The sequence below is a fragment of the Durio zibethinus genome, chromosome 4 (assembly GCF_047325235.1).
Source record: "Durio zibethinus cultivar Kanyao isolate XHJ-2024 chromosome 4, ASM4732523v1, whole genome shotgun sequence".
In the NCBI taxonomy this organism is placed as follows: Eukaryota; Viridiplantae; Streptophyta; class Magnoliopsida; order Malvales; family Malvaceae; genus Durio; species Durio zibethinus.
Genome location: NC_143165.1, coordinates 11,947,416 through 11,963,569, shown reverse-complemented (window position 1 = coordinate 11,963,569; position 16,154 = coordinate 11,947,416). Strand labels below are relative to the sequence as shown.

At 29.0% G+C, this 16,154-nt stretch overlaps 1 protein-coding gene across 8 annotated transcripts; it reads left to right on the top strand.

Moving 5' to 3' along the window:
- On the top strand, nt 1-14,244 carry LOC111289083 (uncharacterized). 8 transcript variants are annotated; one of them, XM_089759629.1, is made up of 12 exons: nt 1-215; nt 421-511; nt 948-1,050; nt 3,100-3,174; nt 3,259-5,230; nt 5,614-6,478; nt 6,826-7,080; nt 7,431-8,054; nt 8,958-9,785; nt 12,403-13,107; nt 13,335-13,531; nt 13,895-14,244. In XM_089759629.1, exons 5-11 carry the CDS (start codon nt 3,270-3,272, stop codon nt 13,521-13,523), a joined length of 5,427 nt encoding a protein of 1,808 aa, XP_089615755.1. In that variant the 5' UTR covers nt 1-215; nt 421-511; nt 948-1,050; nt 3,100-3,174; nt 3,259-3,269; the 3' UTR covers nt 13,524-13,531; nt 13,895-14,244. The 8 variants fall into 8 exon arrangements, with proteins under 8 accessions (XP_089615755.1, XP_089615754.1, XP_089615756.1 ...); XM_089759628.1 differs by lacking the exon at nt 3,100-3,174; XM_089759630.1 differs by lacking the exon at nt 13,895-14,244 and having other exon boundaries at nt 948-1,039; nt 13,335-13,648.
- Nucleotides 14,245-16,154: the final 1,910 nt, after the last annotated feature.

The following is a 16,154-nucleotide window of genomic DNA, read 5'->3' as shown; positions in this document are numbered from 1 at the left end:
AAACAAGTCAATCGTGAAACTTTTCTTTGTAGTTTCAATAGGTCACAGAGATTTCCAGCAGAACTTCTCAATATTTGTGGATACTCGAAGCTCTTTGTTCATTTGAAACAAAGTTGGTTTTTACTTCAATTTTCTTTGAACTCAGAAAACAAAAAAATTTGCGTGGATCGAAATAGAAAGCTCCATCTTGGATCCTGAACATTCATATTTTCTAGGTATATTTATCTTTTATTTTTGTTTTGTCTATCTCTCTACAATAAAAGTAACAAAAATAGTATTGCTGTATAATTTTTTGCTTTCTTTGCTTTCTATTTTGTTTCATGCTATATCTATTCTGATTTGCTCTTGACTTCAAAAAAAAAAAAAATCAATGTTTTTATAATTTTATTGTTGCTAATCTTTATTTCCTTTTTCTTTTAGTTGGTCCTTAATTCTCCTTTCCTAATGATCTCTGAAGTTGGTGATGTAAAAAATTCTCAGATCTTAATTTAGAAGGTCCATCCCCAATTAGGTATGCTTAAATAACTATTTTTATTTCCATAAATTTTTATATGCTCAAAAGTTGTTTACTTGTTTGTTTCCCTACCTTATTTAAATAAAAAACTGCATCTATAAGAAAAAAAAATGAAATAAATAGATTTGTTTAAATATTGAGAAAATATTAGATGGATTAATGATCTAGCACATGTAACATATATTCTTAATATACGCATGAACACTGAATAATTTCTAACATCTGCAGAAATTTCATTTAAAAAATTTCATGTAAATTTTGTTTTTTAAATAAAAACTGTGTTTTTAAGGAAAAAATGGAATGAATAGATTTATTTAAAAATTGCTAAAATATTTGATAGAATCATCTTAATATATACCATGCCTTTAACACATGTATGATATATTCTTAATATATATGCCCACGAACACTGAAGAATTTCTATCATCCGCAGAAATTTCAATTTTCAAGTTGATCCATCAACAATCGTTTCTGTTTCTTACTGCAATGGATTAGAGCAAGTCTTTGATTTTCCCAAAGAAATTGGTGAGCTTGAGGTACCTCCATTTCTCCATTCTCTTACTTGTTCTTTTGCCCTATTAGACAAAATAGCTAAAAGAATAAATGGATAGGGAGCTGAGATGGGGAATCCTGCATTTGTGCGAAAATTTTATTTATAACTATCAATTATCAAATAATTGTTACCTTATAAAAGAATAGAAAATTTTATTATAAGATTTTAATTTTGATAAATTACTATAAGCATTGCAGTTTCACAGTTGTCTAATTATCTTCCACTGAAGCTTTGAACCAGGAAAATGGTAATAATAATGATAAAAGAGAATCCAAAGAAATTAAACAATCTTTCGTGAAACTTTTTTTTTTTCGTTTCGAAAGGTCACAAAGATTTCAAGTAGAACTTCTTAATATTTGTGGATACTTGAAGCTCTTTTTTCATTTGAAACAAAGTTGGTTTCTACTTCATTTTTCTTTGAACTAAAAAAAACATTTTGTGTGGATCGAAATAAAAAGCTCCATCTTGGATCTTGAAATTTCATATTTCCTAGGTATATTTATTTTTTTTCTGCTTGTCTTCCTACAATAAAACTAACAAAAATAGTATTGATGTATAAATTTTTTGCTTTTTTTTTTAATTTCTATTTTCTATTTTATTTCATGCTATATCTATTGTGATTTGCTTTTAACTCAAAAAAAAAAAAAGAAAAAAATAATTAATGTTCTTATAATTTTTTTGCTGCTAATCTTTAGTTCGTTTTTCTTTTAATTTCTATTAAGGTTGGTCCTTAATTCTCCTTTCTTAATGATTTGTGGAGTTGGTGATGTAGAAACGTCCACAAAACTTAATTTAGAAGGTCCATCCCAACTAGGTGTGCTTAAATAATTATTTTTATGGATTAATATTTCATATACATAGTGTATCATTTTTATACACTGTCAGTGAATAATACAAAATATCTCATTAATGAATAAAATTTTAAATTTTAAATCCTTAAAAATAAATATTAATAAATTTATTTAAAATTAATTAATTAAAATTAAAACTTTTCTCTTCTTTGTCACCTCTCTCTGCATTTACTGCATACTTTCTTTTCTACTCTTTCTCTGTCTCTGCACGAGGGCACAGGCACACAGACAAGTTGGTTGAACTCTACTCTCTTTCAATTGAAAAGATTCCGTTCTCATCTGTCCGCTTCGTTTCGGAGCCTATTCCAAGTCTTGCAATTCGCATTCATTTCCACTGGGGAGTTCCCTCTGGTGCTCATTCCATTCAATTCGAAACACAGCCGGCTTAGCGTCCTTACTTGCCCTGCCAACAATGACCTTTGAAAAATTGGGTTCTATCCAGCCATAGGTGCTTGCTTTATAGCCTATATGTAGTTGTAGACCCGAAATTGACTAACGAAGGACTGTCGAAGGTGAGGCAAAAGACACTTTTGCACGTTCTATCTGATCCAGTTTTCTTTTGACTATCACGGGCAACTGGCAAAGCCGTCTTTGATCGTCGCATGTTTCGAGTTGGAAAGATAAGAAGAGCTTGACCGATCCATTCAGAAGGGAAGAAGCACACTGGGTTAATTAATTAAAATTAAAATTTTTCTCTTCTTTGTCACCTCCCTCTGCAGTTACTGCCTTCTTCTTTTTATTTTCTAATTCTTTTTACTTGATTTTAATTCTCTTATCTTCGTCTCATCAGATTCTGCTTTGTCATTTTTGGATTTGTAGAAAGATCAATGACACATCCCATATCTTTATTAATATTTATTTTTAAAGACTTAAAATTTAAAATTTTATTTATTAATGAGGTATCATTATATTCTTTACTGACAATGTATAAAAATAATACACTATCAGTTTATAAAATATTAATCCTATTTTTATTTCCATAATTTTTTATATGCTCAAAAGTTGTTTTCTTGTTTATTTCCCCTCCTTATTTAAACAAAAAACTGCATTTATAAGGAAAAAAGTGAAATAAATAGATTTATTTAAAATTTGAGAAAATATTAGATAGACTAATGATCTAGCACATGTAACATATATTCTTAATATACGCATGAACACTGAATAATTTCTACCATCTGTAGAAATTTCAATTTCCAAGTTGATCCATCAACAATTTGTTCTATTCTACTTCACAATTGGTTCCCAAAGTAAATAAGGTACTTTTTAAACATTCACAATTGCTTTTGTCTATCTAGCTGTTTATATGATTACTAATCATTAAAGTTGTTTTTCAACCTCAGATCCTCAAAGAATGGCAGCTGAATGTGCTACCGGTGTTTTTACCAATTGTGCGGGAAACCTTGCAGCAGAACATGCATCACCTTATGTTAGTTACTTTTTCCGATTTGGAAAAATTGTTGAAGAATTCAAGAATCGGAGAAAAGAACTTGAATTGAAAAAAGATCGGGTAAAAAATGATGTTGATGAGGCTGTAAGGCAAACTGAGGAAATTGAGAAGGACGTCCAGAACTGGCTAATTAGAGCAGAGAAAGAACTGGAAGAAACCCAGAGTTTGGAAGCTGAAATAGAACGTAACAAGTGTTTCAACTGGTGTCCTAGTTGGGGTTGGCGATGCTGCTTAAGTAGGAAAATGGCAAAGAAGACGATCTCTATCAATAAACTTCTTGATAGTTCTAACTTTCCACGGATGGGCTACCGTGCTCCTCTTCAAGGAATAGAATTCCTCCCCTCTAAAGATTTCATGCCTAATGAGTCTTCAAAATTTACTTTCAATGAGATCATCAAGGTTCTAAATACCGATGGTGTGAACATGATTGGATTGTATGGAATGCCAGGGGTGGGCAAAACAACTTTGGCAAAAGAAGTTGGGAAGCACGCTAAAGCACAAAAGCTCTTTGATAATGTTCTGATGGTTACAATGTCCCAAACTCCAAACATCAGCAATATTCAAGATAAAATTGCTGCCTTACTGGGTTTAAAATTTCAAACAAGTATGGAAGATTTAAGAGCAGAAGAGTTACACGGTAGATTGAAAGCCGTGAAGAAGATTCTCATAATTATTGATGATGTTTGGAGGGATTTTGAATTGCAGGATATAGGTATTCCATTCGGTGTTGAACACAAGGGTTGCAAAATTCTTCTGACTACACGTGGTGCAGATGTCTGTGATCGAATGAAGTGTCGAGAGAAATTTCAACTCCAAATTTTATCCGAAGATGAAGCATGGGATTTATTCAAAGATAATGCTGGTCTAAAAGATGTTTCTTCGACATTAAATGATGTAGCCAAGGAGGTTGCTCGTGAATGTAAGGGTTTGCCTCTTGCAATTGTAGTAATCGCAAAAGCTCTAAACGGTGCAGATCTAGATGAGTGGAAAGCAGCAAATCAGCGACTCAAGGACTCAAGACATTTAGACAATGAAGATGTTTGTGAAGGTTTGTACAACCGCCTCAAGCTTAGTTATGATCATTTGAAGGGAGACAACATTCGATTATGTTTCTTGTTGTGTTCCCTTTTTCCAGAAGACTTTCAAATTGGTCTTGGGTGGTTGATTATGTTTGGAATTGGTTATGGATTATTTTCTAATGTTCGTCCAATGCAGTACTTCCGAACGGAAATTTGTGCCGCACTAAGAAAACTCCAAAAGTCTGGTTTGTTGTTGAAAGTTGATGTTCGTGAAGGTGCTTATGATAATGATGTTCGTGAAGGTGCTTATGATAATGAAATCTATGTAAGCATGCATGACGTGGTTCGTGACTTTGCTCATTGGATAACATTGAGAGAGGAAAATATTTTCATGGTAAAAGAGGGGTTAACGGAGTGGCCAATAAGTCAAAGTTTTGGATGCCATACAGCAATCTCCTTTTGGGACTGCAACATAAATATTTTTCCTGAAAAATTGGAATTTCCAAAACTCAAAATTTTGATTTTTACAGGATGGACTTTAGTGAAAGTTCCGGTTGCATTTGTTAAAGGAATGAAAGCCCTTCAAGTTTTACATATGAGAAATGTCATTTTCTCACTAGAAGTACTTAAATTTATAGCAAATCTTCGGACTCTTTGCTTTGAAGATTGTGAGCTCGAGAGCATCTCATCATTGAGAAATATGGAAAATCTTGAGATTCTTGCATTTTCTGATACTAATATTTATGAGCTACCTAAGGAATTAGTAGCATTGCATGAACTAAAATCGCTTCATTTTTCTCACTCTGGAAGCAAACAGATCAATTTTCCCCCTAACTTGCTATCAAGGTAATAGTAGATGCAATCATTTTTTTTATCATATTGCTCAAAATTAAGTATTTAGTTTTATATTATTTTTTTTATTTAGTTTATTAAGTAATTTGATTTTAGACAATGGGAAACATATCTACTATAAGCTTTTGATCACTCCCATTATTATGAAGCATTCAAAGCTGTAGTACTTTTTATTTTTAAAAAATGCTAGTATACAACATGATTGTCACATGAATTACGAAATAGTCAAAAAATGCTCAAACCCTTTTTTATAAGAAAAGGGGCTGAGAAATCATGCTATATTTGCTGAGATAATTAAAATTAATTTATGTTTACTTCTATTTTTATGATTCACATGAAGTGTTTGATAACAGTTTTTGTATTTGTGTAACAAACAGGTTGACATCACTCCAAGAGCTACACGTGACATGTGAAAACAATGTTAACTTATTGGAGCTGAATTCATTGTCTCGTTTAACTGCACTGTCACTGAGAGTTTCTACTGCTCAATGTTTTCCAGAAAACTTTGTGTTCCCTAAACTACAAAGCTACATTATAGCTGCAAATGAAAATCTTCAATTTATGCAGGGGCTAAAATTGAGAACCTTGAACATCGGAAGTTTCTCATATTCATTAAGTGCATTCAAGGAATTGTTTTGCAATGTGGAAAAGTTGAATCTGGAGAATGTCAAGGGACACAAAAATATTGTCCCAAATGTAGATCCAAAGGGCCTAAATGGATTAACTTCTCTTCATCTTGGAGATTGGGATGATATGGAATGCTTGATGGATACAGCAGGAGAGAAAGGACCAACCACTGCATTCTCTAATTTGGAGAAATTAAGAATGATGGCAATGACTTGTTTGAAAGAGTTGTGCCATGGTCCACCTCCGATTAGCTTCTTACAAAAGTTAAACGATGTAACCATTTTTTATTGTAAGCAGTTGAAAGTAGTATTTGAAATGGATGGACTTCTTGAAAAGGGAGAAATTAGTCAGACGCCGCTATTTTCAAATTTAACAAGTTTGAGTCTAGATTCTTTACCAGAATTGGAGAGTATATGGAAATTACAATCAGCCCATCAATATCATGCAAGCCTCCAAAGTCTAAAGGTTGTAAACATTTGGAAGTGCGGTGAATTGAAATCCACCTTCCCTCCTTACCTTGCTCAAAGTTTGTTGCATCTACAACAACTCGAAATATCTGAGTGCGATAGATTAGAGCAAGTCTTTGATTTTTTCCAAGAAATGAGTGAGTTTCAGGTATTTTTTCTCTTTCCATTTCTCCTTTACAAAATAATGAGAAATTACTAAATTTTATATATTTGATCATATAATTAACTTCTGTTTAAGTTTAAAAGAAAGAAAGTTTAATTAAATTATATTAGTAACTAATCTAAATGTATATTTATTGCATGACTTGCAGGTTGAGAAAACTTACATTATACATCTTTTTTTTTCGTTATTAACACACATTATAAAATCATTGTATTTTTTCTTTTTTTTTTATTCTTTATTTAATAATATATTATTCAATAACTATTATTATTACCTTTGTATGTACGTCTTGTCCAGATATTTATTTACATTTTCAATCAATGAATTGTCAGGTACAGCCACTCTCCAATTTAACTTCTTTGGAGCTAGTGTCATTGCCAGAACTGAAGTGGATATGGAAAGGACCCACCCATCTTGTTAAACTCCAAAGTCTTAAGACTATGAGCATACAGAAGTGTTTGAAGCTGGCATATCTCTTTCCAACTCCCCTTGCTCATAGTTTGTTGCATCTGCAACAACTCTCCGTACAATTATGTGAAGGATTAGAGCAAATCTTTAATTTTTCTCAAGAAATGGTTGAGCTTGAGGTACCTTTTCTTTTTCTATTTCTCTTTTAATAAATAGTAAGAAAATATTAAATTTTATGTATTCTTCATATAATTAACTTTTGTTTAAGTTTGAAAGAAAGAAAGTTTAATTAAATTATATTAGTAATTAATTTAAATGTTTATTTATTACATAGCTTACAGGTTGAGAAAACTACCGTCATGTATCTTTTTTTCCTCTTTATTAACACACTTTATAAAGTCATTGTATTTTTTCTCTTTTTTTTATTCTTTATTTAATAATATATTATTCAATAATTATTATTATTACCTTTGTATGTATGTCTTGTCAATATATTTATATACATTTTCAATCAATGAATTCATGTCAGGTACGCCCACTCTCTGATTTAACTTATTTGAAGCTATACGCATTACCAGAATTGAAGTGGATATGGAAAGGGCCCACCCATCTTGTTAAACTCCAAAGTCTGAAGACTATGAGAATAGAGAAGTGTTCGAAGCTGGTATATCTCTTTCCAACTCCCCTTGCTCAAAGTTTGGTGCATTTGGAAGAACTCAAAATAAGCCATTGCGACTCAATGGAACATATAATCTTTGGAGAAGCAGAAAATGAGGATGAGATAGTTTCAAACAAAGATGGTTGTCCTCTCTGTTGGCCTAAGTTGAGAACTCTCAAGATAATTAATTGCGAAAGATTAAAATATGTGTTTCCAATCACTTTGGCTCAAGGACTTCCATATTTGGAATCTATTCAGATAACTGATTGTTCTCAACTAGAGCATGTCTTCGACGTGACAAAGGACAAGGATGGACGTCCACCACAAGACATTGTGCTACAGAGATTACAAATTTTAAGACTTAAAAATTTAGAGAAGTTGAATAGTTTTTGTTCAGAAAATTCTGTCATGTCGTTATCTTTAAAGGAGATCGAAGTTAGCAATTGTCTTCAATTGACTGACCGAGGAATTAAGACGTTGCAGGCTTATTTAAAGGTACTTCTTTTAGACTGTCGTTTTATTTCAATTTTGTTTATTTTGGTAATAATTAATTGAATTATTTACCTCATAACGTAAGCGACAAATTTTAGTGCATTCACATCTACATGTAAGTGTATTATATAGTGTTATATATAATTAGCTTCTGTTGGATTTTAAAAGAAAAAAATTTAATTAAATGTATATTTATTACATAGCTTGCAGATTGAGAAAACTAACACTATATTGTTTTTTTTCTTTATTAACACACCTTATAAAATCTTTGTATTTTTTAATTATTTATATAATAATGTATTATTCAATAATTACTATTCTTGAATTTATAAAGCACCTAAATGGTGCGATTTGGGAAAGGGAAAAAATTTTTTAAAAAAAAAAGAAAAGAAGAAACGAAAAGGAGAAAAAGAAAAAAAGAAAAAATTTAGGAAGAAAAATAAGAAAAATAAGGAAAAAAGAAATGAAAAGAAAAGAAAGAAAAGGAAAAGTAAAATTATTTTAAAAGTTTAATATTTTATAATCTATTAGTATTAAAAATTAAATTAATAAAATTATTTTTATTTTTATTTTTTTCCCATATAATTTTATTCTTGTTTGCGATTTTATTTTATTTTACTTTTACACACATCATTAATTTATAATTGTGTCCAATTTATATTCATATAAAAAATTTATGGATAAAAAAATATTTTTTATTCCTTGTCTTTATATTTAAAAATTATTGTATAATCATATTCTTATCTTGTTGTACTTGTATCACTTTTGTGCTTCTTATGTACTATTTATACTCAGTTTAATTTGGATTGTTTAAATTTCTACAGTAATGAACCTTTAGTGAAAAGCAAGGGATAAAAGAAATCTCATTATATGTTTCTAATTTTGCTGCTATTTCCTCTATATCAGGATGTTTCATTATATGGTTTCAAGGAATTGTTATGCAATGCCAAAAATCTTACAGCGGATGAAATCATATATCCCAAAAATCTCATTCCAAACGTAGATCCAGAGGGACTAAATGAATTAACTTTTCTTGCACTTAATCATGGCGAGGAGTTGGAATGCTTGATTGATACAACAGATCAAGGCCATGTCTCAACTGTTCCACTGCTGTCAAATTTAACAAGTTTGGAGCTGGAATCATTACCAGAATTGAAGTGGATATGGAAAGGGCCGAGCCATTATGTTTGCCTTCAAAGCCTCAAGGTTGCAGAAATTAGTCGCTGCAATAGATTGAAATATCTCTTCTCACCATCTCTTGCACAAAGCTTGGTGATGCTAGAACAACTCGAGATAGAATGCTGCGATGAACTGGAACACGTTGCCACTGAGTTGGAAAGTGATGATAATATAGAATCACATGGTGGGCTTGTCCATCCTCCGCTCTTGCCCAAATTGACTTCTCTTGGAATAAGTTACTGTCCAAGACTAGAATATGTTTTTCATATTCCATTGGCTCAAGTTGTTCCACAGTTGACGTTAGTTTCAATAACTAATTGTCCTCAGTTAAAACATGTCTTCAATGTGGCAAAAGAAAAGAATGGAGTTGATCATGCCATTGCGCTCCCTCACCTCCAACATCTAGAACTTGAAAACTTGATAAATTTGAGTAGCTTCTGCTCAGCAAACTATCCCATCGTTTCACCATTCTTGGAAGAGTTAATCCTTGTGGTCTGTCCTCAATTGGAAAATTTCATTATTCAACAAGCAATCCACAAACAGCTTCAACCAAAGGTATTTTTACACTCTTTTCCTTCTATTGTGGTTCAAAATGTTGCCTTTGGTCCATATCTTGTCTATGCTCATAAAATAATCATGTTTTGATTCTCTTTTCAAAAAGGGGTTTTTATATAAGTTTTACATTATAAAAATTAGAATAAATCATTCAAGACTTAAGTTCAACTCTCATATTTAACAATATTTTATGTTCAACTCATTCAAGACTTAGTTAAACTTGTATTTTTTTTTAAAATGTTCCGTTTAGTAATAGAAAAATAATAAAATAAGCTTTCTAACTATATTATAATCAATTTTTCGCTTAAGCCCTTAGTTATTGTGTACAATTTAGCCATCCTACATTTTTGTTTAATGAAACCCAATTTTGATGGAAAATTCAAATTGGTGGCATACATATAGGCAAACTTTGATGACATGACACTCATTGAGAACATTTAAATGACATTTCACTTGCTTATACAATAAATAGAATTTGAAAATCAATTAAACATATTTAATTTGTACTTTAGAATTAAACCTTGGAAATGACAATGGTATTTGTTTTACATATATATTAGTTTGCCATGCACAAGTTTTTTTATTATTTTCATAATTTAAATTTATTTTTAATCAACTTTAATATTTTATATTTCTTTACTAAAAAATATATAAATTTTATTTGATCAACTATATATAATTATACATTCTTAAATGCTAAGGTACGATTAAATGACAGTTTACACAAAATGTTGTTTAAAGTCTAATCTTTTACAAATTTTCAAAAAATTATGCAAACCTTTCCTTTTCATCAAAAAGTTATTTTTATTCAATTTATTTGCTAAAAATAAAAAAATTTTGCTGCTGTTTGATAAAAAAAAGAAGAAGAAGCAAGATTTAGTCTTTAAATAGTCAAGATTAATAATTATTTTTATGATAATGTTGATATGGATATAAAAAATATATCATTTTATTAAGTTGTAAAAAACAATTTTTATACTAGTAGAATATTCATAAACTATTAAATCTTATAAAGTTGAACAAAAAAAAATGTCAAATAATAATAATTTCTTATATATATTTGATTGAACAATAAAGCATAATTATTAATTTGGTTATAACCATTTGCTTTTTATTAGTTCTAATTTTTGACATATTTTAACATTTATAGTTGCTTTTTATTGGAGCATAAACCAAAGATAAATCTACCAAAAAAACTAAATATAGAGTTGAAATCTCTTAAAATTATGCATAGCAAATATTCAACTTAACTATATATATATATATAAAATATATAAATCAGATATTTTTTTTGAATAAATCAAATCTAAATGTATGCATTATATAGTAGAAGTAAGACCAAATGAAAAGTTTGAAGAAACTAACAAATGGTGGAAATAAAAAATAAAAAAAGAGGAATAACATATGGAAAAAAGTAGTGAACCCTATAATTGTTACCCAGTTGAAACCAATCCAAATGTATACCTATTTTCTTTCCATTAATGAAATCTGATAAAATAATTAACATCATTAAAACAAAAAATATATATATAAATTAAAAAAATAATCCAACACCATCACTTACTTATTTTTGCAATTAAAAAAATAAAATAAAAGAAAAATGAAAAATGAAGGCAAAAACGGACTTTCTTGTTCATAATATGATGTGGTTTACTCATCTTTTTAACTTTTGATCATTCCTATCGAAACTAATAAATCGTAACGGTCAAGTAAAAAGAAAAAGCTTGTATTCTTCAATTTCTATTTCTAATAATAATAAATAAAATAACTTTGGTTAAGGGGCAACGCTCTTATTTTATAAGCTTTTTATTTTTATTTTTAGATTTTGATTTTATTTGAAAAAAATTTATTAAGCGTATATATTTGAAACTATGATTAAATTTAAAAAGAAAAAATAAATTATGATTTAATATATTTAAATTCAAATTTTATGTAAAATTTTCAATGGAGTTTGATTTGAACTTGAATAGTTATCCAAAAATATTAAATTTAGATAATTTATTAAATAGAATTATTTGACAACAGATAAAAATGTATTAAGCATATATATATTTGGAACTATGATTAAATTTAAAAATAAAAGATAAATTATGGTTTAATATATTAAATTCAACATTTATGTAAAATTTTCAATGTTTGATAGAGTTTGGTTTGAATTTAAATTAGTTATTCAAAAATATTAAATTTAGATCATTTATTATATAGAATTATTTGATAATAGATAAAAATCTATTAAGAATATGTATATTTGAAACTGTAATTAAATTTAAAAAGAAAAGATAAATTATGTTCTAATATATTTGAATTTAAAATTTATGCAAAATTTTTAATCTTTTATAGATTTTGATTTGAATTTAAATAATTAACAAAAAATATTAAATTTAAATAATTTATTAAATAGAGTTATTTGATCAATAATATAATAATATAACATTATTTTATGTATCATAAGAGAGATCATCTAGGTAAACGTACATATCAGCACATCTAATCTGATGATTTTGTATCTTATAATACATATTTATATTAGATTTTGTATTTTAGAAGTCATAAATTCTTTAACCATTGTAATTTATACAAATTTTAACGAAATTATGATATTTTTATATTTATACAGGAATTACGATTCTCTGAGTTGAGACAAGATAGCGTGTGTGATACTATTAATTGGGAGAAAATATTTCAAATTCAGAGTGGATATTTGTTCTCAAGAATAGAGATTTTAAATCTAGAAGGTATACATCAATTGCAGGGTCCCATCCAAGTTGCAAGCCTTTGTCATCTTAAAGACTTAATGGTGTCAAATTGTAATAGGCTGAAATCTCTCTTCTCTTCTATGCTTGCTCGAAATTTGCTGCAATTGCAATTTTTGCATATAAAGTGCTGTGGGGAGTTGGAAGAAATCATTGAAACGGACCAAACTTCAATTGCATCATCATCACATAGTCATCTCCAACCTCCATCCTTCCCTAGTCTTCAAAGCATATCGATTTTTGGGTGCAGCAATTTGAAAAGCTTGTTTCCTATCAGTGTCACTCGTTCGCTTTCAAACCTCCAGCATATGGACATTGAAAGGGCTTCTAAACTAGAGCAAGTCTTTGGGTATCAAGGTGAACTAAACATTGAAGATGATCAAAAGGGAATAGTGCTGCCTAAATTACAAGAATTGAATCTTTCTGAGCTATCAGGCCTAAAGAGTTTTTCTCCAATGGGTTATCATTTCCGATTCCCTATTTTGTATAGTTTTCACTTAACCAAATCTCCCCAGTTGACCACAGGTGTCAGCATGGATTCAAAACATCCTGTGCCTGCCATAACAGAGGTACCTAACTGACTTTTTTTCTAACTATTATGCTTAATTAATTAATTTGTTGTTTTTGATCATATTGATACTCGTGATGTAACGATGATGGAAACAAAAGTTATGTTAGTATAGAACTACAAATTATTATGAAATGGATGACTCTTTTATATACACACGTCATATGCATAATTAATTAATTAATTAATTCTAGCATAACTTAATGAGAATTGTCTTTTGTTGTGAAGGAACCCCAACAAGTTCAGAATAATACAACAGAAGGTTTCACTACAATAGAAGAAATAGTTGATAATCAATCCACCTGCAATGATATATCATGGGTTGGCCTGCCAGATGGAATGCCTCTATATATGACTGTGGGAAAAACAAGGATAACGGTACAAGAGGAAGTGAAAAATTCAGGAGAAACTTGTTAGCTAAGCAGGTAAATATTGCTTTTTTCCATGTACAGTGGCGGATTTACATGGTATTGTGGGGTGTCCATTGAAAAACAAAAAAAATAATAATAATAAAGGAAAATTTTGTGTTGATACCCTTAAAATTTTTTCCAAACATCTAAAAATTAGAAAATAAAAAAAAATCTAAAGGAAAATTTTTCATGAACATCCAAATTCTTCTGAACACCATTTTGATAGATAAAATTAATAAATCTGTTGATGGTGTTTTATATATTATAAGCAAACACACACCCTGACAAAAATCTTGAATTCACCTTTGTCTATGTATTTATGATTTCTTAATCAAGTTTCTTGTTTAAATTCTTATTGATTCTTTACTTCAATGATAGGTGGTTAATACTTGATTGTGCTTATCATCCATTGAGCTTCATGTTTTATGGCGCCATTAACTGCTTGGATCTCTGCTTTTTCAGTTTTACTTGGCAGTGAATAATTAATTTACTCTACGTTGCATTGCATTTGCTTGCTTGTTTGATATTGTAAAATAAAGCCATGTTTAGCCATTCATTTAAGACAAATTTCATGCATTTTTTTTTATATATTAGGACTTGAACTCAAGCTTGCATGTCTGACAAATCCTCTCTTCTTATATCTTGGCCAAGAGATTGTTGGCAAAATTCATGTATTGTTTAAGAAATATGGTTTTTTGTGTTCAATTTGGTTTGCTGGTTCTTTATTAGTTCCTTGTAGCAGATTGTATGGATGAGTAGTACATAGTTATTTCTACAAGCATGTCATGATGGTTTTCCATGCTTGTTTTATTATGGTGATTTAATAATTAATTCAATGATATGTTATTTATACGCAATGTTATATGAACTCGTGTGATAGGACATTGAAAGTGAATAAATTTTGTTTTTACAATTTTTATAGTAATTTTGAAAATTAAAGTATCCTATACATATGAACATTAAAATGTTAAAAAGTATCAAGACCATATGGGTACATTAAAATATAATGAACCAAATATCGTAACGGTTTTGGGACCGTCAGACGTAAAGAACTTTAAAATAAAAAAAAATAGGGAGTTGCCACCAATCTTTGTTAAGGTGTGATTGGTCACCCAAAAGTTTTTTTTTTTAATAAAGTTATAAAGTTGGTTTAAAGTTTATCAAAAAGATAAATTTCGATCCGCGAAAAATCAAGTTAAGTTTGAGAGTCGGTTACGCATGCCCATAAATTGGTACTAATTAATCATGCGCTGTTAGATGAAATAGTTTTAACTTAAAATTTAATAATATCCCTTCATTTTACAAAAAATAAAATTTTGCTAAAATCTTTTATTTAGGAATTTTGAGAAATCTTCAAGTTAAAGAATTATCTTAAAATTCTTCAATATCTAGGCATAATTTAAAATAACTCTTTTTCGCTTAAGATTTAACACAACAGTCTTTAAAATAAAATAACACTCTTTATAGATGATAATTTTTGGTGACTCTCCAACATTTAGGTAGAGTACCAAGAATTATTTTCTTTGAAATGTTATTTTCGTTTTAGTTTATAATATCACAAATTTTGAAAAAAATACATTGTCCCTTTTTAATATAAAACATTTTATCATCAAGTAATAAATAAAAATTAAAGATAGAAGAATGCAAATAATTGCCTATGATAACATGCTAAAGTATGTATGCCAATGAATGTTATGTAAGATGAAATGCAATTTTAAAGTTGGGCTCTTAAGTATAATGAGACCACCCTGATTCTCCAATATCTAGGCAGAGCTTAGGTGCAACTGTTTATACTTAAGAGTCCAATTTACTATTATACATTTTATTCATTAATTTCATTATTAATGCGAATTAAGAATTCGTATGAAAAAATTTAATGAAATAAAAATTTCTAAATACCCTATCATCTAAGCAGCATTTGGGAACAAATCATTTCATATGAGATTTTCACATGTATCCTTAAAGTTTCAAAATGATTTTAAGTTAAAGAAAACGCGAACATCTCTAAAAATCTCCAACATCTAGGCGAACTTTCGAAGCAAGTTCAATTTTTATGAATTTCAAAAATTAACATTTTTGTTATAAAGAGTTTATATTAAAAAAATATTTTTTTTATAAAAATTCTTCAACATCTAGGTAAAATTATCATTATTTAAAGCATGATTGTATTCCTTCCAACATCTAGACTAAGAAAAGTTTTATTTTTATTATTATTATTTTATACATATTTTATATTTTTATTTAATAATTGGATTATTAAAAAGTATTAAAAAGAACTTAAAAGTTTTAAAATCATTTGAATTATTGTTATAGTTATTGTCATTTAATCATTATTATTGTTAATTACTATAAAAAAATATTTATTTTAATAAACTCTAAAAGTTTTAAAACAAGCATGAATAACAATAATAATAATGTTAAAAATGATATAAATAAATAATATATAACAATAAAAATAACAAAAAATTTTTTTACTTGAACCAGACCGATCAAGATCCAATCAATACTAGTTCGGTTGGGCCGAAAATAGAGGCAGTTTGACAAGCGGTTCGGTTGGGCCGGTTTAAGGGCAGTTCAGTTGAGCCTGTCCAAAGTTGGTTGAAGGATGGGTTTTAGGGTCAGGTCACGCGGATCTCGG

Coding starts and splice junctions, on each gene's coding strand:
- LOC111289083 (XM_089759628.1), top strand. CDS start 3,270: ATGGCAGCTGAATGTGCTACCGGTGTTTTTACCAATTGTGCGGGAAAC. Junction 5,231..5,613: donor CCCCCTAACTTGCTATCAAG/GTAATAGTAGAT, acceptor TGTAACAAACAG/GTTGACATCACTCCAAGAGC. Junction 7,081..7,430: donor AAGAAATGGTTGAGCTTGAG/GTACCTTTTCTT, acceptor AATTCATGTCAG/GTACGCCCACTCTCTGATTT.